Raw genomic sequence first — 25,009 nt, forward strand, 5'->3', positions numbered from 1 at the left:
GGTCATTGTTAGTATTAGCTTTATTTAAAGTAAGTTCAACAGGATAAATTTCATTAATATACACACTGAAGTCGTCATTATTGAGAGCCAAAATATCATCCAAATATCTAAAAGGATTATTAAATTTTTTTATCAGATGTTGTTTCGATGGGTCTTTGCTTATTTTTGTCAGAAATTGTAACTCATAACAATACAAAAACAGGTCCGCAATAAGTGGTGCACAGTTAGTCCCCAATGGAATTCCGATAACCTGACGATATACTGAGTCCCCAAAGCGAACAAAAATGTTATCTAGTAAAAATTCAAGGGCATATATAGTATCAAAGCATGTCCAATTAACATAGTTTTTTTGTTTATTGCTACTAAAAAATGACCTAAAAGAGTTTGAACATATATATTCACATTCTGATTTTTTGAATGCCCATTTAATTAGGTGTGTGAATTTTTTCTTAATGAGAATGTGAGGCAATGTGGTATACAGGGTAGAAAAATCAAAACTTTGAATAGATTCAAAATCACCAATATAAGCATGCAATTTATCAAGTACTTCCAACGAGTTTGGTTACTATGACCATTATCACAAGATCCTAAGATACACTTTTCGGCAATAGTGTAGCGAAACTGTCTTTAACAGTTATGTAGAGCGTTTGACAACATTGAATGACATTGAAAATCCTTGATGATATACCATTCTTTCATTTCTTATCCTTGCATCTATGACGAAATGATTATTTATAATGTTATTCCACACTGGTCAGTAACTTTGTGGGGTATGTTCAGTGATATATTAAGGTATTTGCAGTTTCGATTATGACAAGAAAAATAATACCTTAAAATATTCGGTCCCCAATTAAAGAACGATTCTTAAGTAGAAGCTGCCAGTGATCTGAAATAATGCAATTGGCATTTCTACAGATTCTTTACGAATTCAAGCAACAATACTGACTGAATAATTAACTCTTATAGATACTTTTATTGAAATTTAGTATTTTACGCCAGACGTGCGTAAATTTCGTCTACAAAAGACCCATCGAATCAAAGAAGTTAAAAAGGCCAAATATAGAACGAAGTTGAAGAGCATTGAGGATCAAAAATTCCTAAAAGTTTTGCCAAATACATTTAAGGTAATCTATTCCTTAGGTAGAAAAGCCTTAGTTTTTCAAAAATTCGATGTTTTGAACCGATTCATGATGATATAAAAAGTAAAATCACAAAAATACTGAACTCAGAGTAAAATCAATTCGGAAAGTCCATAATCACATGTCAAAATCAAATAACAAAACGCATCAAAAACGATAATCAAGTCATATTGATAGTTATCAAAGGTACCAGGATTATAATTTAGATAATCCTGGTACCTTTGATAACTATTAGTACGCTAGACGCGCGTTTCGTCTACACAAGACTCATCAGTGACGCTCATATCAAAATATTTATAAAGCCAAACAAGTACAGAGTTGAAGAGAATTGAGGATCCATAATTCCAAAAAAATGTGCCAAATACGGCTAAGGTAATCTATGCCTGGGATAAGAAAATCCTTAGCTTTTCGAAAAATTCAACGTTTTGTAAACAGGAAATTTATAAAAATGACAACATTATTGATATTCATGTCAACACTTCGGTGTTGACCACTGGGCTGGTGATACCCTCGGGGACGAAACGTCCACCAGCAGTGGCATCGACCCAGTGGTGTAAATAGTTATCAAAGGTACCAGGATTATAAAACCGACTTTGTAGCTAAGATGATGTCTTGAATTTCTACATTTAAATAGTTATCACTGAGACATATTGGATTTAATTTTCTCATCTTATGAGGTTGAGGTAGTTTGTAAAATGTTCCCTTAGAAATACTTCGTTAACAATTGTAAAAATGAATCAATTTTTAAAAACCGATATCAGTTATAAGTATCTTCTATACTATTAAACGAGAAGACCTCATATTGTGTGTCGCTTCTCTTCCTTCCCCAATTAACTAATCATCATGCCCCTGTGTCCTATAGGTACCATGCATAGTCGCATTTTTCATCCATTATTATGATTATTAAGTTTGGGTTATTTTGGGAGAACAAACGAAAAAAGAAGGGGTAGGGCTAAAACAAAATTGTCCTGTCCACACGGCACCCGCAGGCTAAGACTTTTGACACCTTTCCTGAAATTAGCCAGTCATAAAATATTTTACGAAAATTCATTCTACATACTTTGTTTTCTAGTGCTCTTTTAAAATAAAATAACCTTTAGTGAAGCCTTATTGAAAAACTTCTCCTGCGACATATCATTTGCAATAATGTATATAGAAAACATTCTAAGAAGGAGTTTGATGAGAGAAAGAAGAGGTTTTAACCAGCTGATGGAGCTGTATGACAGAATTTTTTGAATAAGAGAAAAGGCTGGATTTAGTATATACATCTATCGACGTCACAGTAAGGCTGCTAGGAGTGGTGAAAAAGTCTGTGTGATATCGGTTTCAGGAATAAATGTGATGTAAACTTAGGCAAAGCCATTGATAAAGTCGAAATAATTAGAGGAGTTTTGGAGGCTATGAATTTTAAAACTTATAATTTACTTTTCCAGGCAGGAATCACATAACATTTCAAAGTCAATAAATGATTGAATATGATATAAACGATAGAAGTTATCATGTTTATTATATATAAAATTTCAATTTGTAACAATGCAGACATGTAAAAAATAGTTTAAAGTTAACATTTCTAACATATTTTTTTTTTGTAATTTGTTTTATTTTTGACATATAGACAGAACACAATCAAACAGGATTACACACATGTACAGTTTTAAAAATGGTCTTAAAGATATTATCATATTACTTCAACTCTAAATAGCAAGATATAAAACAAAATATATAGATAAGAAATTTACCGTATGTTGTCCCATTCTTATACACTATTTCAAATATGAATTACTACCTTTCACAGAAGGTTTTTCTCCTGAATTTTTACAGTTATAAATATAAAATTTTAAAATCAACATTACATGTTTTTCTACATTATTATATGGGTAACAAATTTCCCCAATACCAAAAATAATCTCTTTTGCATCTATATGTTTCAGGCTAAATCCACGTTTCAATTATAAATTTTGAAGTGCTATCCAAATATTTTTGCTGTATATACATTCCCGAAAGATATGCAAAAAGCTTTCTTTGGATTCAGTGCAAAAAATGCACAATTCTATTTCTATTAATTTAAAACCACAATTATAAAGAAAAGAGTTTGTGTATACAATTCTATGTAATAACTTGAACTAAAAATTTTGAAGTTTAGTGTTTTGTGTTACTTGAAATGCCATAGAGTAAATTTTTCACCAATCATCAATTTAACACATAAATCCTCAGACCATTTGTTTAGTGATCCCGGTGGATTTTCTTTGATATTTTCTAGAAAAAGTTGATAAAAATATTTAAATGCCAGGTGTTTTTTTCAACATTTCTAACATTTCTTAACTAAACTTTAAAAAAAAAAATTTTTTTTTTTAAAGGTTGTTTAAATGAAATCAAATGGTTGATTCTATATATAATATATCTACTTTTGTTTTCTATGTATTCACTGAACTGTTGGGAATTCCACGAGGAAGTATAATACATGGACATTGAGGAAGTCGTTATCTTTCAAGGTAAGCGATTGAATATATTAACGTTTGGTTAAATGCGTATTAATGTTGTCCACGTTCATCTATTACAGTTTTTGTTAAATAAAACCAGGTTTAATCCACCATTTTCAACATAAAAAGAATCCCTGCACCAAGACAGGATTATGAAAGTTGTTATCCATTTGTTAGATGTGTTTGAGCTTTTGATTTTGCCATTTGTTTAGGGACTTTCCTTTTTAAAATTTTCCTTGGAATTCAGTATTTTTGTGACTTCTAATCTTCATTGTTAGTCGCAACGACGACCTTTCACTCATCTGTGAAAAAAAAACTTTCAGTTCATCTGGTGCGCGACCATGTCTGCTTTTGTTGTATATTATTGTTACATATGATATTAACTTCGTTATTCACAGTTAACTCATAAAACTGGTTTTCCATATTGTGTGTGCCATTGTTAAATGTATCACGGGATTCGCCATTAAAATATTTGAAAACAATATGAAGCCAATTTTTATAGTTTCATGATTATGCGGCCTTGAAACGGTTGGTAATAGACATTTTAACCTTAACCTCTTTCTCATGCAGTAGCTAGGTAACGTTTTCTAGAAGAGATTGACCCTTAATTAGTAATGTGCATTTCAACAATACTAGAACACCCCCGCGAAATCGCGGGCATATACAGCTTGTGAACTGTTGTAGGATGATATTTTTGTAAAAGATAATATGTATGGAGAATTTCAAAAAAGGTATCAAAAGCCCTCTCCCTTTTTCCGAAGTCCGATATTTGTTTCCTAGCTGTTAAATTCAATAATTTTTGTGTTTCTGGACTCAGACCACAATTATTCTTCTCCTTTGCTACAATGCATCTTTTGGTAAAAGTCAAATTAAATTAAAAATTTGACCGCTTCAAACATGAAATAAATGTAACTGCTTATATATAGACCGTAATTAGTCTAATAAAATATGCTTCTAGGACAATCAATCAGTGCTTTTTCTTGTGAGCGCCTTATTAACATGTCAATGGTAGGATATGAATCTTGTATAAACGACTAAGGCTAATTTGAGGGGTGGTCGGGGGATTCATATCCCGAAATACCGAAATCGAAAAATATATTCCCGGATCCCGTAAGGATCAATCCCCAAATCCCGAGCTTAAAAACCCCCGATCCCGACGTCCCGAAAAAGGTCTTGCCTCCCTCTAATCTCTACCCTAATTCCATTTTTGCAAAATCACTATTTTCACTTTCAACAATACATTTTTATGCCCCATTAATGGGCATAATGTTTTTTAGTACGTACATCCGTGCGTTCGTTTGTTCGTTCGTCCGTCCGTCTGTCCCGCTTCAGGTTAAAGTTTTTGGTCGAGGTAGTTTTTGATGAAGTTGAAGTTCAATCAACTCGAAACTTAGTAAATATAGTGCCGATATTGCATCCGTGTACTATGGACACATTCTTGTTTCCATATGTTTTATTTATTTTAATATATATGCAACTGGTATGACCCCATTAAATAGTAAACATTTCAAAGAAAACGGTAGACAGAATACAGAGAGTCTCTATATACATGATATATTAAAGTAGTATAATCGTAGTTCACATGTAGATAAACGCGAAAAATAATTGTCCTCTCTAAGGAGGTATAATAGTTCTTGCGATCTAAACATCGTGATATGGAGAACGCTCAGATTGGCTCATTTATTTTTCATTTTTTGTCGAGCCTGCAACTTTTGTTGCAGAAAGCTCGATATAGGTATAGTGATCCGGCGGCGGCGGTGTTAGCTAACTTCTTAAAAGCTTTATATTTTAGAAGGTGGAAGACCTGGATGCTTCATACTTTGTATATAGATGCCTCATGTTACGAAGTTTCCGTCAGTCACATGTCCAATGTCCTTGACCTCATTTTCATGGTTCAGTGACCACTTGAAAAAAAGATTCAGATTTTTTGTAATGTTGAATTCTCTCTTATTATAAGTAATAGGATAACTATATTTGATATGTGCGTACCTTGAAAGGTCCTCATGTCTGTCAGATAGTTTTCACTTGACCTCGACCTCATTTCATGGATCAGTGAACAAGGTTAAGTTTTGGTGGTCAAGTCCATATCTCAGATACTACAAGCAATAGGGCTAGTATATTCGGTGTATGGAAGGACTGTAAGGTGTACATGTCCAACTGGCAGGTGTCATCTGACCTTGACCTCATTTTCATGGTTCAGTGGTTATAGTTAAATTTTTGTGTTTTGGTCTGTTTTTCTCATACTATATGCAATAGGTCTACTATATTTGATGTATGGAATGATTGTAAGGTGTACCTATCTAGCGGGCAGATGTCATGTGACCTTGACCTCATTTTCATGGTTCAGTGGTCAAAGTTAAGTTTTTGAGTTTTGGTCTTTTTATCTAATACTATATGCCATAGGTCATCTATATTTGGTGTATGGAAATATTTTATGATCTTCATGTCAGTCGCGCAGGTTTTATTTGACCATGACCTCATTTTCACGGTTCATTGCACAGTGTTAAGTTTTTGTGTTTTGGTCTATTTTTCTTAAACTATAAGTAATAGGTCAACTATATATGTTGTATAGAAGCATTGTTAGCTGTACATGTCTGCCTGGCATGGTTCATATGACCTTGACCTCATTTTCAAGGTTAATTGGTCTTTGTTTAGTTATCTTGGTTAATGTTAAGTTTATGTGACAGTTGTATTAAAGCTTAGCTTTATACTTAGGACTATCAACATAATATCAATGATTAGTATAGAAGGCGAGACATTTCAGCGTGTGCACTCTTGTTTATCTATCATACGATAGGTTGTACTTGTGTGCATGTTTCAAACCGGAAGTCTTATCTATGACTAAAAGTCAGTCTGATGACGGACTCTTTTTTTGTCGTTTTTCTCCAAAAATAACTCAATCTGAATAATCATAAGAACGGATGACAAATGCGATTACGCATATTACCAACAGAACACAGAGGCATGATGATTAATTTATCGTGGAAGGAAGAGAAGCGACACACAAAATGAGGTCTCGTTTAATTTCAACAATAAGTGTCTCTGCGGTGATGCCCGTCGCTAATTTATTTGAAAATCCAAAGCTTATCAATTATTGAAGCGCTGTAAACCAAAAAGTTGTTACAGTATTAGTGTGTGATACTAGGACAGATATGCGATTGTGGGTTCATTACAGTATTGGCAATTCACCTGGAAACTCGACATAATTCCAATGACACTTACGAAAGAGGAAATCCTAAATAATCAGAGGTCTGTTTTAATCTCCTTTGGACAGGATGAAGAACTGGATAGTCCTTCAGTACCGGATACCAAAATAAATGAACATAAGTGTACTTGCAAACAATCGGTTATATTGCTGGGTTAACCAAATGTTCCACGAAATCCTTTATCAAATCATTATCATCTATTTAACAGCAATCAAAGCTGGGCGGTTTCAGTCTGATGTAGTTAGATTTTTTTTTATTACATGTTAGACGAAACACGCGTCTGGCGTAAATACAAATTGAATCCTGGTATCTATGATGAATTTATTTACACTCACTGGGTCGATGCCACTGCTCAGGGAGTTTTAACCCCGAGGGTATCACCAGCCCAGTAGTCAACACTTCTGTGCAGAAAATAATAAGCATTGATATGGTCATATTTATAAATAAACTGTTTACAACACTTTTGAATTTTAGAAATACTAAGGCTTTTTTACCTCATGAATAGATTACCGTAGCTGTATTTGGCAAAACTTTTAGGAATTTTGGTCCTCAATGCTCTTCATCTTCGTTCTTTATTTGACCTTTTCAACTTTTTGGGATTCGAGCGTCGCTGATAAGTCTTTTTAGACGAAACGCGTGTCTGGCGTAAATTCAAAATTTAATCCAGGTATCTATGATGAGGTTTTTTTTTTTAGAGATTATATCATCTAAGTCATTTTCCTTTCGCAGTAGAAAAAAACATTTTAAATTATATTCCTCTTCACTGGTATTCCTTATTGTAAATTTAAAGAATAAAATTTATTGCACGATTTTATTAAATAAGTTAAAAATGGACAACATAGATACGCATACCTTAAAATTGTTTAAGAAGGGATAAATCATACTTCGAGAAAAAGTTGATTTAAACAAAAACTGATCTAAAACTGACATAATCAGAATGCCTTTTTTTATGCACTACGCAATCTTTACGATTTGATGAAATATTTTCGACACAATCGGCATTCTTATTTGAACCAAGTTTGGTCTTTTTGTGGCTTTTTTTCTTTTTCACATGATTAACTTTCTAAAGGATCTTCTCATGACAAAATTTCTAGCATTATCTTTTAACTGTACGTTGCGCTACATGGATTATGACTTATTACGTAAAATGATAAAAAGTTTGGTGACTATGTTGAACGCACCTATCTTATCGAAATTGGAAAACAGGATGGTATCATAGATATAGATGAGTCTGCCTCATATCTTGACTTGCATCTACGAATTGATAGCGCGGATCAGTTGAGAACAAAACTGTACGACAAAACAAATCACTTTATAACAGCTTTTTAATCGTATGAACTTTCCAGATGGTGTTCCTGTGATAATTTACTTAAAATAGAGTTGCGATTTAAAAGGAATCTATTCCACTAAGGGTTAAAAGTAGGAAATTTAAGTTATTCCTTCGAAAGTTTAATGGACGCCATCTGAATTGGTTGACGTTGTGGAATATTGGTGTGAGAGAAGAAAAACGATATTTTCTAATTGTCGTACCCGCAATCCCGTTCTCTCTTCTTGATTATGACATCTATGAAGAAGACTGATTACCGATTATGGTGTAACCTTCAGCAACAGGTGGCAAATAATCTTCATAGCTACCCGTCAATAGCAAGTGAAATAACTCCCGTGTTTGGTTGGAAGTTCTTGTTGTCATTCATTTGTTTCTGTGTAGTAGTTTTATAATTATGTTTGTTATTTCTTCTTTTACACTTTCTTTTCGATTTTCTTTGATTATTAATTTAAATGTCCAATTTGGGGTCTTATGCCGTTTTTATTCATGGTCCAAAAACTAAATTAGATTCAACAAGACATGAACGATGCTATTAAACACATTCATGTTACCATGCATGCAACTTTTACGTGTATCTTGAAATGTAGATTCCATGATACCTTTGCTCGAGGAGTGTGTTAATTAACTAGTCATCTGTATACCATTTTTTCTTATGATTTATTTCTATTGAAAACAAAACCAGGACAAGCGGGCTAAGTGTATAGTCCAAAGTGGCATGGTTTTGTTCTGATTTTGTTTTACTGACTCAAATCTGGCATATACACTTTATAATAAGCCTTATACTCTTGATAAGTTTGTACCTTTTACATGAAGATTAAACATTTTAAGCAATCAATATCCAAAATCTGACATCACACGCCAAATATATGTTAGAGACAGTTCAAAAAAGGCAACAGTAGTTATCCGCAGTCCATAAATCAATTGAGAGAAAACAAATCCGGATTACAAACTGAACCGGGGGAAATTTAAGCATGAAAAGAACAGAGGGGCTTACATTTGTTGTGATGTTCTTCTAATGACGCAACGGGATATTTTCACCAATTGCAATTGGCTCGGATTTAAGTGATTATACTGATTCGTCTTGCTTTTATATTGTCTGAATTATCTTATTTTTTGTCTTTGACTTTGGAATATCTACCCGTAATGAAGATGTCAATTTGAAAACATTAAACTTTGAGTTTGGTATCTATTTCATTTTCTGTTCCAGAATTTAAGAAAAGATTAGTATAGACCATGAAATTTACTTTTTAGACGACTAAATAACGTCCTTTGTCTTTATCTGTTATCTTTCATCTTAGAAGGAATCTTGAGTTGGAAAAGGTCGATTACGGTATTGATCTTATAATCTTCAAGTGAGTATCAATGTATATGGTTATGCTATATAAGATGTATCTGTTCACCAGATTATATAAACATACATCAGTTTCAAAGAACCTCCTCGTTGAACACGAGGATATGGATCTTCAAGGTGTTTCTTTGGTTCCACTAGTTTACTGGACTAATCTTCTTCCTTTATAGAGATGCACTGTAAAATCCTCAGGTCTTGGTATCTGATATCTGTACATTACAAGAATTGGGGAAGTGTAAATAAAATTGTTTTTATATATCTACAATATACCGGTATATGATTGAATTTGGGTGTTCAGGAGATACGTCTATAAATTATTAAAACTCCGTCTGTGTAGTTTTGTTGTAAGAAAACAAATCAAAACACAACAGTAGCATTACAGCTTTTACATTAATGCTAGCAAGACAAATCTTTGTTTGGCTTGCTTGCTTTGTTTGTATCAATGTTTGCTCAAGCATGGTAATTAAGATAGGCGGGGCTTCAGCTTGTATACATCAGTCTTAAATTTTATTGGACGTTATGTTGGAGGTTAAGGACACTAAATTTTAAAACATCACATGACACGTATTCTCACATGTTTCCTTACCTGTAAATATACAATACAGACAGGATTCTACTTCGTCGAAATTATCTTCCTATTTCGCACGTTCATTTTCACAATCGTAGAAACGGAAGATCATTTTTTTTTTCAGAGATCCAACGTAAAGACTGTCGTCAAGCACTTTTAGTAAAATAGCTATTCGAACACACCTACTCTGATTTTGTGATCCATTGGGGCGTGTTTTATTGGTCTCTTCTGTACATCACCAGAATGTCTTCTGGTGAAGAGTTCAAAAAAATGAATCTGGACCTCTTCTGGAGATATTCTACGGAAGATCAATAAAATAAAAGATTAAATTGCCGTCGAATACAGCAGGTTCTTGTTATGTTGGATGAACTGAATTAAGTTTACGATTTTTTTTTAGAAAATTAAGATACGTCCAGTAGACCATGTAGAGTAGAAGGACTGTAAAATTGTACTCTGTTCGTTACAATTTTCTTTATGCTTTTCTTCAATTCAATGTTGCTAAACAAATCAGGTTTTATCCCCCACTATTTGATTTTTAAGAATAATCTTATCCTGCACAAGAATTCGTTAATATTTGTCTGGAAAATGACTCGGATCAATTTACAAAAAAGGACATCTTAGTCTATCTATTTATTTTTTAAAGTAACCGAACTGGATTATTTTTGTATAAAGCAAAGCTTTCAGAAAGTTCTCAAAATCATTTTTTTCTGGTGGTACCGGTCCTTGAAGAAAATCTTATCCGGTCCTAACTATTATTTCTAATGCAAAATTTCGATTGACAAAACCTTCGGACTACCACTTTTCAAATGCTTTCATTATATATCGATCCATATGTTAGTATGCAACGTAAACCAGACATTTCCTATACTTTTCTTTTTAATAAACTTTATCAGTTGGTTGTGTACTGATTGATACTTCAGTCTGGGAGAACAAGATTTATTTTAGAACTAGTTGCAACTAGCTTTGAACACTTCCAGTAATTGCAAATACTCTTAGTTTGATGTTTTGAGTCTATGGTCGTATGTTAGTTGGCCGGTTTCTTTTGAGTATCTCGTACCGACCTTTTCAGTTAATCAAATTGCAACTGATTTGCACAGGTTGTTCTTATATTGTACTGCTACACTACTGTTTCAGCTTCGAGGAGGATCGAGCTCTCACAAACTAGTTGTTGTACTGTTAAATCACTGTCCCTGGTTGGGATCCCGCTACTATGTTTAATCCCGCCACATTCTGTATGTATGTGCCTGTCCCAAGTTAGGAGCCTGTAAGTCAGTGACTTACAGGCTACTGACTTGGGACAGGAACTCGGTGGTTGCCGTTTGTTGCTGTGTTACTTCTTTGTTTTTCGTTCACTTTATTTTATACATTAATTAGGCCGTTAGTTTTCTCCTTTGAATTGTTTTACATTTGTGATTTCGGTGGCTTTTATAGCTCACTATGTTGTATTGGCTTTGCTTATTGTTAAAAGCCATATGGTCAGGTGACCTATGGCTGTTAATTTTTGTATCATTTGGTCTCTTGTGAAGAGTTGTCTCATTGGCAATCATACCACATCTTCGTTTTTATATGATCAACTTCTGCCATATTCTTTATGAACCTGTCCCAAGTCAGGAGCATGTAGTTTAGTGTTTGTCGTTGGTTCATGTCTCAACTCATATTTGGTATTTTTTCAAATTGTTTTGATTTGTATAATTAGACCATATTAGTTTTATCGTTTGAATTGTTTCAAACTTGCATGGCGTTTTATAAACGGCTTTAAGTATCGGGTTTAATTTATTGTTGAAGGCCTTACGGTTTCCTATTATTGCTTCCATCAACTACTTCATATTATGATAGTTGCGTCATCAGCAATAATATCACATCTCTTCGCTTTAATATTATATACCCGACTTTTTCTCTCGTGTTTTCCTGAACATGCATGAAATATTTGCCACTGGGCGTTAAAAATTAGCATCAATTTAAACTTGTGTTAGATAAGAAAAAAACATCTGATATTTATCTATTTGTTGGGATGGGGGACAGGAGATTTTCGTTTATGAATATGGTTGCCTGGTAAGAGCAAAACAGAAATAGGCATGATTAGCGACAAATTAAAATGAATAATGATGTCCTCTTTCCTTTTTCATTCCTCATCTATTGATTTAAAATGACTACTAGCCCAATCATGAGTATTGAAATTAGCGTTAATCACTAATGAAAATATAATAAAAAAAATGTAAAAAATTAAAAGTTCAATAAAATTGTAAAGTTTAATAAATAAAAGAAAAATTGAAATAAACTAGCAACCTCAATCAGGCATACGCCGGAAAGTAATCTTCAAAACGTTGATGGTTTTCTGTACCTAAAGAAGAATCAAAATTCCGTCTCTAGAATTTCAAATAGTTGTCCCTTAACTGTTACTGTCCGTGTAGTTCTTATATTCATCCAGCTTATCGTCCTACAGATATGTCCTACAAAGGCTGTCATACCATAAAAACGTTTATAACAAAGCTCACATTCTAGTATATCTTCATTCATTAATTTATGAATGTCATTTAGACTAAACGACGCCATGTTTGTTTTGTGCTTCTGCTGTCTAAACCACCTATTTAAAAAGAAGAGGTGGAAGAGAGCCAGAAGATCTTCCCAATGCAAAAAAATAGAAATGGACCTCTTCTGGCTCACTACCGAAGAACAAAAAAACACGCCCTTGGATAGGTATTTGACTTGACCCCTATATTTCATCTTTTAGTACTGTGATTTTTTTTATGTTATAAAGTCAACCTGTAGCTTTGCTATATAAAATGATAGAGTTGATGTATCAAATACTCTTGTTTTGTACATTTTCAAGACAAAATATTCATCTCAAACACACCCTTACATAAAAAAGGTGCACTCGATTTTCTTTTCGATACAATAGTTTCCCATTTTTTGGAATATTTTCTCGAGTTGAATAATCGAAGGACAGACATGGAAATAACTGACTGAACTAATAGATTGATATGTTATAAAAACAATATTAGGTCAATTAATGTTGAAGGCCAGTTTCTCAGCCTTATACAAGAACAAAGTTTATATTTTTCTTTCATTGACAAATTATTGTATTTTTACAGGTGAGAAAACATGTGAGAATATTTGTCATGTGATGTTTTAAAATTAAGTGTCCTTAACCTCAGACATAACGTCCAATAAAATCTAAGTATGATGTATACAAGCTGAAGCCCCGCCTATCTTAATTACCATGCTTGAGCAAACAATGATACAAACAAAGAAAGCAAGCCAAACAAAGATTTGTCTTGCTAGCATTAATGTAAAAGCTGTAATATAGAAGGAAAAAAAGCAAACAAAAAGGTGTAAATTTTATTTCATTTTTCCTTTTCAGAAATGGAAGACTGTAAGAATGAATCCTTACTTTTGTCAAAAACACTTGATGCGCTCGAGTTATCAGATGAACATGTTCGTTCAAAGGTGTCCATGTTTTCGAGGCTTGAAGTATTAGCGAACGCAGTAGATTATCAACCCGATTATCAGAATACAATTCTCACAGGAAGCATAATGGACGGGATTGGTTGGAAAGGATACATGACAGATATTGATACCATGTTGCGTTTTTCTTACGTGTCTATAAAGGAGAAGGAAGGAAATGTACATGATGAAAATACAGGTCATATTTTTGAATTAGCTGATGAAAATACCCATCCAGGTTACACGCGACTTCGGCTTTACAAAGAAGGGCCATTAATGGAAAACAACATTTTCTCTCTGACACCCAATGGAGCAAAATCTTATTGTTTCGAGGAAGAAGGAATTTTTTTTCTTTCTTCTTACAAATTTAAAACAGCTTTCAACAGGTACCAGCTGATTCCAGAGCGACCAGCATGGGTGATGCAAAGTTCATATAACTATGCTGTTTCATTTCCAGACGAGGAGGAAATTTTAGAACACGGACCTTCGCTTTGCTTTTCTGATGAAACAAAAGAAGAACCTCTTCATGATTCCGTTCCTTGCTTCCATTTTCATGAATGGCCAAGACAGGCGACTGAATGGAAAATGCGCCTACCTAGAAATTGGCCAATACAAAAAGACGTTGATTCAGTTGTTTCAAAAGGCTGTGAAATTGTCCCAGTTGGCTTTCTTGGAAGCAAAACTCGACATTTGGAATGGAGGCTATCATTTGCTTTGTCTGAACGGGTTCTTTTACGAACTTTTAACAACATACAACATAAATGCTATGCGCTTCTTAAAATGCTTTTAAAGGATGTTATCGCCGAGGAAGTTCCTCAAGTGCTGTCATCATTCCATATGAAAAATGCCTTATTCTGGGCTTTAGAAAAAACAGAAAGTGCTATCTGGTGTGAGGAAAGGATTACAGATGCCTTCATGGCATGTGTAAATCAAATGCTTCCCTTTATACGAGACGGATTTGAACCAGCCTATTTCATTCCAGAAAATAATGTTTTAGAGGGGCGCATGAATGAAGATGAACAACGGAAATTGGTAGATTTGTTCAGTGGTTTTGTGAAAGAAGGTTGGAAATGTTTGCTACGTTGTAAATCATTGTCAACCGAACCATATCTTAAAGAATTACTTCAGCAATACACCCGCTCCAAAAGTATAAGTACAGTCCTACACGACTTGCATGACGTGGATGTTAAATCTGTATGGTTTCAGCATGACCTTAGACTCTTTCCTCGGTATGAAGACGCAAGACTAGAAATCATGACGACAATAGCACCCGTAGAAGGTGATTCCTTGTCCATGACAATAGCCCGCCATCACATGACCCTGAAACGTCTGGACGATAGATCTGTTAATGAATTTTACAGGAACACACTTGAACCGATTAAAGCTGCAATCAAATCAAGTTTAGGATTTCACCTTTTTACTTTGTACAATGAGTTCTCTGGATCTAATTCGTCCATGGAAAAAACTCATGACTATCTTCAAGCAGTATCAGAGTGTCTTACTGAAGGTATGGAATCAGATGCAGCAGCCGGTAAGCTGAAATACGCTACATACTTTTACATGACTGGTGAGACTGATAGCTGTAAGAAGATGGCAGAAGAAATTGTTGCAAATTCCCATCGGCTTTCAGTATTTGTACCACATTTTTTGCCGAACAGATTTGGGCCAACACCTATGGAAATAGAAAACTACGAATTATTTGTCCGGTCAAATGATATGACACTAAAAGAACGATTTCTTAGCTCCATTTATCAAGCTGTTGTCTTCATGCCAACCGAGTCTTCAATGTCGCCTCCTGCGGTGAAATTTCAACTTCAAACACCTCTACCCGAACCTTTGAAGTATACATCATGGCTTAGCTGGGCGCTATATGATCCTTTGGTATATGCCTACTACTTGTTATTTCTCTGTGAAACAAAGAATGACAAAAAATCTACTGCTGAGGGTGCATTAGAATCTATTGAAAAACTTTTATCCGAACGACAAGTTGGTTATGAGGTCTCTGCTTTGAATTTACTTGGTTTTTCGTACATATCGATAAACAATGTCGAAAAGGGTGTTCCATTCCTTTTACAAGCCATGGAAAAGTCAATAAGTCCAAATTCAATAGTTTGGCAAATGGGAAGTACTATGTCTGCTATACTGGAAGGTCCATTTTCGAAAACAAGAGCAGCAACCAAAACCACTAGTCTCTTGTGAAGAAGCTATTACGGACATCAACGGATTTTATATAATGAATTTTCAGGGTACTGAAAACTTTTAAGCGAGTCAGTTTGATTCAAACTTAGTTCCAATCATCTATGTTTTAGATTTATGTTGTATCATATCTTCATTGAATTAAATGTTTTATAGACATTGAAAACTAGACAGTATATATAAACCAGTTGTTGGTATTCACATGAAACGAGTTACGTTGTTCTCGTAAAATTCATGATTACAGGATAGTAAATCCCCTTAGTAACAGGTGGTATTGTGGTTGATTTTTATATAACGTATACATAATCTTTCCGTCAGTTTAATTGAGGTCTGGAGCTGACACGTAGTAAATAACTGTTAGTAGTCCTTTGTTAATCTATGTTGAACATTGTCATTGTCATGCTGTTTGTTTCGTCTGATACCTGTTCTCTCATCGGACTCGGACTTCTTTTAAAATTGGGTTTACTGTGCCCTTTGCTATATGTTTGTTTATTCCATATTGATAAGAGTGTAGGTAGAGGGTTGAGGTCTCACAACTAATGTTTAGTCCTCCACATTTTTGCGCTAGTTCTAAGTCGGGGACCTCTAGCCTGTTAAGACTTGTCTGTGTTTTAATTTAGTTCATTTGTATTGTTCGGGATTTAGTGTTGAGTATATTTCGCTGAACTAGTATTCATTATTATTTAGCATGTTTAGGGGCCAGCTGAAGCTCTTTTTTTTTTCTCGCTGCGTTGGCGACCAATTGGTAACATTGGACTTCTCTTCTTCTCCTTTGTCGATTCGTTGTCTCTTTTACAATTCACCGTTTCCATTATCAATTATAATACAACACTGAAACAAAATACAGAAGTTAAATGTAGTTTACTTTGCATCCACACTTCAAAATATGGTACCAGATTCAAAAGTTAAGATTGTTTTATGTTCAATTTTAAACCATTTTTGCTGCTTAAATATTTCTTTAATTATGACAAAATATCCAATAAATGTTATTGGCACACATTTTGGGAATGGGAGACAAAAAACGTTAAGGTATTGGACAGACAAGGTTTTGCAAAAGTAATCCTTGTTCCTTTGGATGATGAATAATTGCAGCCAGACTAGTAACTTTTGTCTTGTTCATCATAATTTTCAAAAGTCAGCTCAAGAGAGTATCTATGTTTAGTAGTAGACACTTTTTTATAGAGAAAACACGAAGGCGAAATTGAAATAGACATACAACTTTATGCGTTACTTTGAAATATATGCAAAAGAAAGGATCTCAAAAAGGTAACATCTTCGACATATACACAAAAGAAAAATGCAACTTGGAGCAATTCGAATCGGAAGCAGAATAAAGCTACTTAAAATTAGTAAATCTAGGGTGTACCTGCTCCTTATTTTTTCGAGGTTTGGCAGATCATTAAAGGGTAAGCTTTTCAGAAGTACTTATAAAAGGTAATAAAGCGTGAATATTTTCTCGTCCTGAATATGCATGAAATAATTGTCACGGTTATGGACGTTTAACTAGCAACAATGAATCAATCAAATAAGAATAGGACTGGTACAGAGATATATGAGATAATCATTGATTTAACAACAGCCAAGTAGACAACAACTCAAACAAAATCTAAAAAAAGATAAACAGGAACACCAACGGTCTTATCTATATAAACAACTAGAATCGAGAAACACTTATATATATGTACCACATCAACAAACGACACTAACAGTTTCCCTACTGGATTGTTTACAATGGTTTATATGGCCTTTAATGGTTTAAAGTAGGTATACTTTATATGTTAAAATGTTTTGCATCTTCAATTTACTAACATTTCAGTACAGAGCTAAGAGATATGTGTAACCTTTTAAAATTAAATGCACATTTTCATAAAACAACCGGAAATCATTTTATGTCAGGTGCTAATACTTTTAAATATTCAATGCATCAATTATGTTAATTCCACTGAAAATAAAACACTGAAAGAAAAAAAAAAACGTTTGATCTATTAAAAGCATTGAATTGCATCTCGGCCTAGGCAACAGTTATTCAAGCAAAAATTGGCAAAATTGGCAAAATCTAAACGCAAATACTAACTTAGTTTTCTCATTTGAATTGTTTTGCATTGTCATTTCGGGGTCTTTTATAATTGGCTATACAGTATGGCTTTTGCTCATTGTTGAAGGCCTTGTAGTGACATGTAGTTGTTAATTTCTGTGTCATTTGGTCTCTTATGGTGAGTTGTCTCATTGGCAATCATACCACATCTCCTTTTTATAAATAAATCTTTTTACGTTCAGTCGACTCGTTACTGTTTTGTCCAGAAAAAAGCATCAAAGAAATGATATATTTTATTCAAGAAATATACTGAAGAGGGTAAATTTATTATCTTAAAATGTATAACTTATGTTGCGTGGTCAAAAACAACAAAAGTTGATGGCCATTTTTTTGTGTGTGTTATCTAGAGAAATTAGTCTAGGCTGTAAGTGTTATTTGAAATTTTGTATACGATTGATTATTGCATTTTGTGTTGCATTATATTTATTTTCATCCTATCTTATGCTCTAGGTTATTTATTTTAAGCTTTTAAACGGTCGTCCCCCAATGATATATCAATAAATTTATCAAGTGCAAGCCTAAATTAAAAATGGCTTCCATTTTCACGATTGAAAAAAAGGTGGCATAATGTGCAGACATGTATAACCAAGAAGTAACTGACTGTGTACAGATTTTCTAATGATAAAAAGAGAAGAATTAATCATTTCCATCCTGTGTTTATCACTGTTTACGTTTTTTAACATTTGCATTGTATCCAACACGGGCACTTTTTCATATAAACACTGCCACACATATTAATAATGTCTGTTTATTTTTGCTTGTTTCAATACGAATTTTATCCTGACTTATTCATCATGTGTCATTCCCCGTTCCATACTGTCCCTATGAATCTGAGTGTAGTTTGTTAACACTGCTCATTCTTTAGGTAAGTAGCAATAGTTTAGTAGACCAAATTATTTAAAGATTTACAAGCAGTATATAAGAGGTATACAATTTAAATTAGATTATTTGCTTCTTTTCTGTATTTGTCAATTGGTAATTGACGTCAACTGTCATGCTCATGTCGAATGAGACAGAAGATATTTTAAACTCATAACCTTTTGGCTGATGTTTCAATTTAAATAACAAATACTACAGGGACTCGGTTAGCGAAATACGAAAAAGAAAATTGCAGCGATTAAAAATGTTTTCTATACAATTACTAGTATGCATCAATTGCCTGAGAGCCATCCCCCTTTTAAGCTCACCTCGCCCAAAGGACCAAGTGAGTTTTTTTCATCACTTGGCGTCCGTCGTCGTCGTCGTCATCGTCCGTTAACTTTGACAAAAATCTATCTGAAACCACTGGGCCAAATCAAAACAAACTTGACCTAAGTTATTCTTAGGGTATCTTGTTTAAAAACGTATCAGATGACCCCTCTAATCAATTAAGATGGCCGCCATGGCTAAAAAAAGAATATGAAGTAAAAATGCAGTCTTTGGCTTATATCTCTGAAACTAAAGCATTTAGAGGAAATCTGACACGGCGTAAAAATGTTCATACGGTCAAGATATATATCACCCGGGTCATTTTCAGACGCATCAGACAACCCATGAATTGGTAATTTTTAAGAAAGTTTGAAGTTTTTGGTTATTATCTTGAATAATATTATAGAAAGTGATAAATTTGACACAGCAAAATTGCTAGCAAAGCAAGTTCTACAAATAAATCAACATAACCGAAATAGTCAATTAACCCCATAAAGAGGTAATGCTCGTTTAAGTAAATTTTTCACAAATATCATAGTTTTTTTGTAATTTTTTACAAAAATCTTCTCTTCTTCATTATAGATAAGGATAATTGTAAATAGCAAGAATGTTCAGTAAAGTAAGATTTACAAACCAGTCATCATCACCAAAACACAGAGAATTTTGTCATGAATATCATTTTTGTCTATAATGTGTGTCCTTTGTTTAATATGCACATAGACCTAGGTGAGCAACATTCAAAGATGTACAACTAATATTTATTATTACACTGATAGGGTTATTGCATCGGTAATCAACACATTTATTCTAAAACCAGTTGTTGGTGTGATACAGGTTATGCTCCTTTCTATTTTTGTGCTATTTTTACATTTCTCCTCACTAGCGAAATATCTGTTCTCAGCAAATCATTGGTGCAAATTTAATTATGACATTTAATTTTTCTTGATTTCTTATGAATTTTTTTATTGAAACATCATAAAAAAAAAGGCGACAATGCCGGATGACGATGGCTAGGGAATGCAATTGCACCACTCTTCTTAGTAAAATAAACCGACTATATTTATCCCACTAACCGAGTTTTATTTTGCCTATGAAACACATATATGAAGAACAATTGAAAAAAAATCCTGCCACATTACCTATCGAACCATCATCTACTTCGATTTATTTTAAGGTCCTCCGTTTCAAGGGACGCATATATATTATGTACAAATTCAGGTCAGTTAAGACTATATGATAATTATTTCTTTTGCTTTTCAGAATTGATCCATCATTTTCTTGGAAGAAATCAATAAGAGATGGCGACGGAAACAAACTGCGTCTGTGACGTATGTCACGTCCGTCATATAAGATCTACTGTTAGAGAATATTGTCCACAATGTGACCAAAACCTTTGCGGCGATTGCTCAGAACATCATCGAATAGCTAAAGCCTCTAAAGCTCACGAGACCATGCCTTTTGAACAGTACAAAACATCAGATTCCTTCATTCAGAACATAACACATCGTTGTGACAAACATGAGTATCCTTTTGAATTTCATTGTCAATTACATAACAGTCTAGCTTGTAAGAGATGCATTGTTATGGAGCATAGAACATGTGATGATGTTGTTTTATTGGAAGATGTTTTAAGGAGTTTCAAGTCGTTAACTGCTTTAGAGAGGTTGGAAAAGTCTCTCCTTGATGTAGAATCGGTCATCGCAACTGCTATATCCAAAAGCAAAGATAATCTGAAAATGTTACCCACTAATGAGAACGACGTCGTTGAGAGGATCAAGGATATGAGAAAAAACATTAATGATCATTTTGATAAGTTGGAACAGGATCTCATACTAAAAGCATCACAGTCGAAAGTTAAGGGCAAAATGTGTATATCACGAATCTTACGGGATTTGGAAACTGAAAAAAAACAAGTAAATGAGATATCCCAAAACATCGAAGTTTTAAAGGAATGTGCTTCAGATAGGCAATCGTTCATTGGAACCCGAAATCTAGAACAATCTGTACAACAAATAAAAATACAATTACAGAGTATGTACGAGAAAGGCGATTTTCATGATGTCAAAATTTGTTGCGAGTTTGACAATGTTTGATGATTCATTTGTCAATAAAGAAGAAGCAATTGGATCTATAGGTAATGTATTACCAAGGAAAGTAAACGTTGGTTTTTTCTTTCAAGAAGATAGCTGATAAAGCTGGACAGACCATGGACATCTTTAAAATTGATGGTGTAATTGTTGAACAACTTGAGAGGATCAGAGTTTATGGAACTGGAATTACAGCATGTATGATGATTAAAGAAAATATAACCTTATTCTTGAATAGAGATATCGATCGACATTCAAAAGTTTTAAAGTTCATATCAGGGAACTTTGGAGGAGATATAAACCTATTCCCTGCGTCTGTTTTTGATATTGCTTATCTGGACGAAAAACGAGTATTGGTTACAACCGGGGACAGCAGTAAGTCAATGAAGGTATTCGACATGGATCAACCCAGAGCTGCTAGACGACATCTAAAGATGAACGATTCGTGTTATGGAATAACCTCCAACAAACAGGTCTTTATTTTCTGTACTGACAATTGTATCAAAGTATTAGATTACGATACTCTCTCTGTCTCCAATTTCCCTGCTGAATTTGAGGAAGATGAAGATTTACAGGAAACATATTTAACCGCAAACGAGAGTAACCTGTTCCTCTCCAACTACCATCGGGATACTGTAACCTGTTACGATTTTAGTGGTAAAGTTGTATGGACTTTCAGTGACAAAGCAATACTAAATAACCCGCGGGGAATAGCATTGGATGATCAATCTAATATTTACGTCGCTGGATCCATGTCTAACAATATAGTCACCATGACATCAGACGGAAAGCGCGCAAGGGAGCTACTTGGATTAGCGGATGGCCTCGATCATCCACATGCTATCTATTTCGATAAAGACGATGATATACTTCTGGTGTGTAATCTAAGAGGAACAGCTTTTAAGTTTTTAATAACTGTTAAGCCTACGCAAGAGTAAAGCATTGAAGATTCAAGAGGACAAATCAGTTTCATGTTTTGTAGAAGTTTAAGCTAATGGTATGTCAACATGTCAAAACACAGATTTAATAGTGATCAATGCCTTTCAAGACGCTGTTTTGTACTTATAGAAATGAAAAATGCAGAATTTTAAGTGATGCCTCTCAAGGTGTATTGTACATATTTATCATGTTTATGGTTACGACAAAATACAAAATTAAGAGTGACTCCGACTTGTGACTACAAGATTAATTGTAATTACAGTTCAACAGTTGCATATAGTAAACCTCTGATAGCTACACTTTTTGGGGAATTAATCTGTAATAATATCCTATCAGATTTGCTACCAGATATCGTATACAAAGATGTTAATTCAGCTAAAGTTCTTTTTTGATTCAAGCCATTTCTCATAAATAATATCAGCATGTGTAAAATGGAAATTTTTGATGTTTTCTTTGATCAGAATGACTTTTTACAAAGTATGTGTTATCCCTTCCTATAGCTAGAACGAAATATTTGTTTCTAATTTGGCCATTGACTTTTTAGAAGCAAAGTAAGACTAATTATTTCAATATGTCTTAAAGTTGAGAATGCTTGATAATAGTACTCGTTAAAGAAGTCATGTTTTTTGTCTGTGATTATGCCACTAATTAAGTTGTGAGTTTTAGAGTTACCAAATCTGATTCACACTTCCCCTAGAGTTGGTCTCTAATGCCCGGCTATGATTGCTAATAAAATTAATATGGACAATTTGAAAAGAGGTTTCTGTAGTACCGTAACGTTGTTTGTAAGGACACTCATTGTCCTGTATAGTGATGGAATTTCTTAGATCTTCATCTTTATTTGAAACTGCAATGTATAGAACCCGCCTTTGATTATTTGTATTTCCCTTACAGTAAGTGTCATGGGAGAAGATCTTGAGAATCGGGGTAAATAGTTGGTACCTAATTTAGTTATCAAACAGTTTATGTATTTTGCTTTACACCACATAAATCACCATGTTGCTCCGGGATTTATTAGTGGGGAAAATAACTGTTTTGTCTTTAGTGTAAGACAGGTGCAACCTTTGAGGGTTTCAAAATAGACATAGCATACGTATTGATAGACCCCTTCAGTTCTTATATGCAAAATTTCAGAAAGAATTTGCACTTTGATTTTTTTCCGGTTAAGACCATTGTCTGGCATTTCACTAAATCTATTTCTATGTTGAAGATGTGTTGTAAATTATGGATTTAGGCTCACAATAGTTAGATCCTCTGGTTAACAGATTTAGCTTGGAAGAGTTCATGACAATCTCAGATCAATAGTGATAACTTGGCCAACCGGATTACATATGAATGGGGAACTTACAAAGTTGCAAATTCGTCAATATTTAGATTACACAACACGAGTGGAAATTTTAGTTAGCAGAACAAGTGATCACATTTTAACCTTAAAAACTCTGATTGACAAGACCTTTAAAAAATCTAAACATCTCTACACTTGTTTTATAGATCTAAGAAAAGCGTTTGACATAATCAATAGAGATGGGCTTTTTCATAAATTACTAAAATATAATATAAAAGGGTCTTTTTTTAATATTTTAAAAGATATCTACAAAGATGTATCTTTCTCTGTAAAATTAAAAGAGGGACTAACACAAACGTTTCCCTCATGTGTAGGATTAAAACAGGGTTGTATATTAAGCCCTACATTATTTTCATTGTATATAAATAAACTGGTTGAAATGTTTGACCACAAATGTGATCCGGCATGCCTAGATAATAAACAAGTGTCTTGTTTTCTTTATGCAGACGATTTAGTAGTAATATCAGAATCTGCATCTGGCCTACAAAATGCTTTAGATAAATTAAATATATTTTGTGAAAAATGAAATCTATCTGTTAATCTTAATAAAACCAAGATTATAATATTCAATAAAGCTAGGAAAATTATTAAAATTAAAGCACAAATTCTATTATAATGGAAAATTACTAGAGTTAACTGATGAATAAGTATCTAGGTATAATTTTTAAACCATCTGGATCTTTTACTACAGCAATTGATCAGTTATGTAAAAAGGCTAGCAAAGCTATATTTTGTATTAGAAAATTATTATTTTCTGAAAAGATGAATTTACTACCACATTTAAAGCTTTTTGTTTCATGCGTTAAACCTATTCTGTTATATAAAGGTGCTGTTAATAATGCTGTACTTTCTGAATTAGTTTATTCCCACTTTCATTAAGTCGGCCTCATATCTTGACTTACATATCTTTTATATCTGGGCGTCACTGGTGAGTCTTGTGTGGGCAAGGCGCGTTTTTGGCGTATTGAATTTTAAACCTGATGCTTTTTGTTATCTATTAATCATGTTTTTCTGTGTCTAATATGTTCTCCTATTTATTTGTATTGTAGTCCTGTAATATTATGTTGTCATTTCAATGTTATATTTAACTTTGCCATTAAAGTGCGAGGTTTGGCATGCCTTAAAACCAGGTTCAACCCACCACTTTTATTCCCCTTTAAAAGTGTCCTGTACCAAGTCAGGAAGATGGTCATTGTTATATATTGTTCGTTTCTCTTTGTGTTGCATTTTAACGTTGAGTCGTTTGTGTTTTCTCTTATTTTTGAGATATTGAGATAAGACGTGGCACGGTACTTGTCTATCCCAAATTCATGTATTTGGTTTTCATGTTACATTTGTTATTCTCGTGGTGTTTTGTCTGATGATTGGTCTGTTTCTGTGTGTGTTGCGTTTCGATGTTGTGTCGTTGTTCTCCTCTTATATTTAATGCGTTTCGCTCGGTTTTGGTTTGTTACCCCGATTTTGTTTTTTGTCCATGGATTTATGAGTTTTGAACAGCGGTATACTACTGTTGCCTTTATTTACATCTAGAAATTGACAATGAGGGTCGGTTGAAAACAAAACTTTACGACAAAAGAGATGATTTCAGCTTTCCAATTGTGAACTTTCCATTTCTAAGTAGCAACATCCCAGCAGCACCTGCATACG

The 25,009-nt window shown here is 33.7% G+C and overlaps 1 protein-coding gene across 1 annotated transcript; it reads left to right on the plus strand.

Annotated features, from left to right (window-relative positions):
- Positions 1-3,558: 3,558 nt before the first annotated feature.
- LOC143075151 (uncharacterized) lies at positions 3,559-15,874 on the plus strand. The gene is made up of 2 exons (XM_076250474.1): positions 3,559-3,631; positions 13,430-15,874. The coding sequence occupies exons 1-2, from the start codon at positions 3,601-3,603 to the stop codon at positions 15,709-15,711; spliced, it is 2,313 nt and encodes a 770-aa protein (XP_076106589.1). The 5' UTR covers positions 3,559-3,600; the 3' UTR covers positions 15,712-15,874.
- The last annotated feature ends 9,135 nt before the right edge of the window (positions 15,875-25,009 follow it).

The sequence above is a fragment of the Mytilus galloprovincialis genome, chromosome 5 (assembly GCF_965363235.1).
Source record: "Mytilus galloprovincialis chromosome 5, xbMytGall1.hap1.1, whole genome shotgun sequence".
Lineage (NCBI taxonomy): Eukaryota > Metazoa > Mollusca > Bivalvia > Mytilida > Mytilidae > Mytilus > Mytilus galloprovincialis.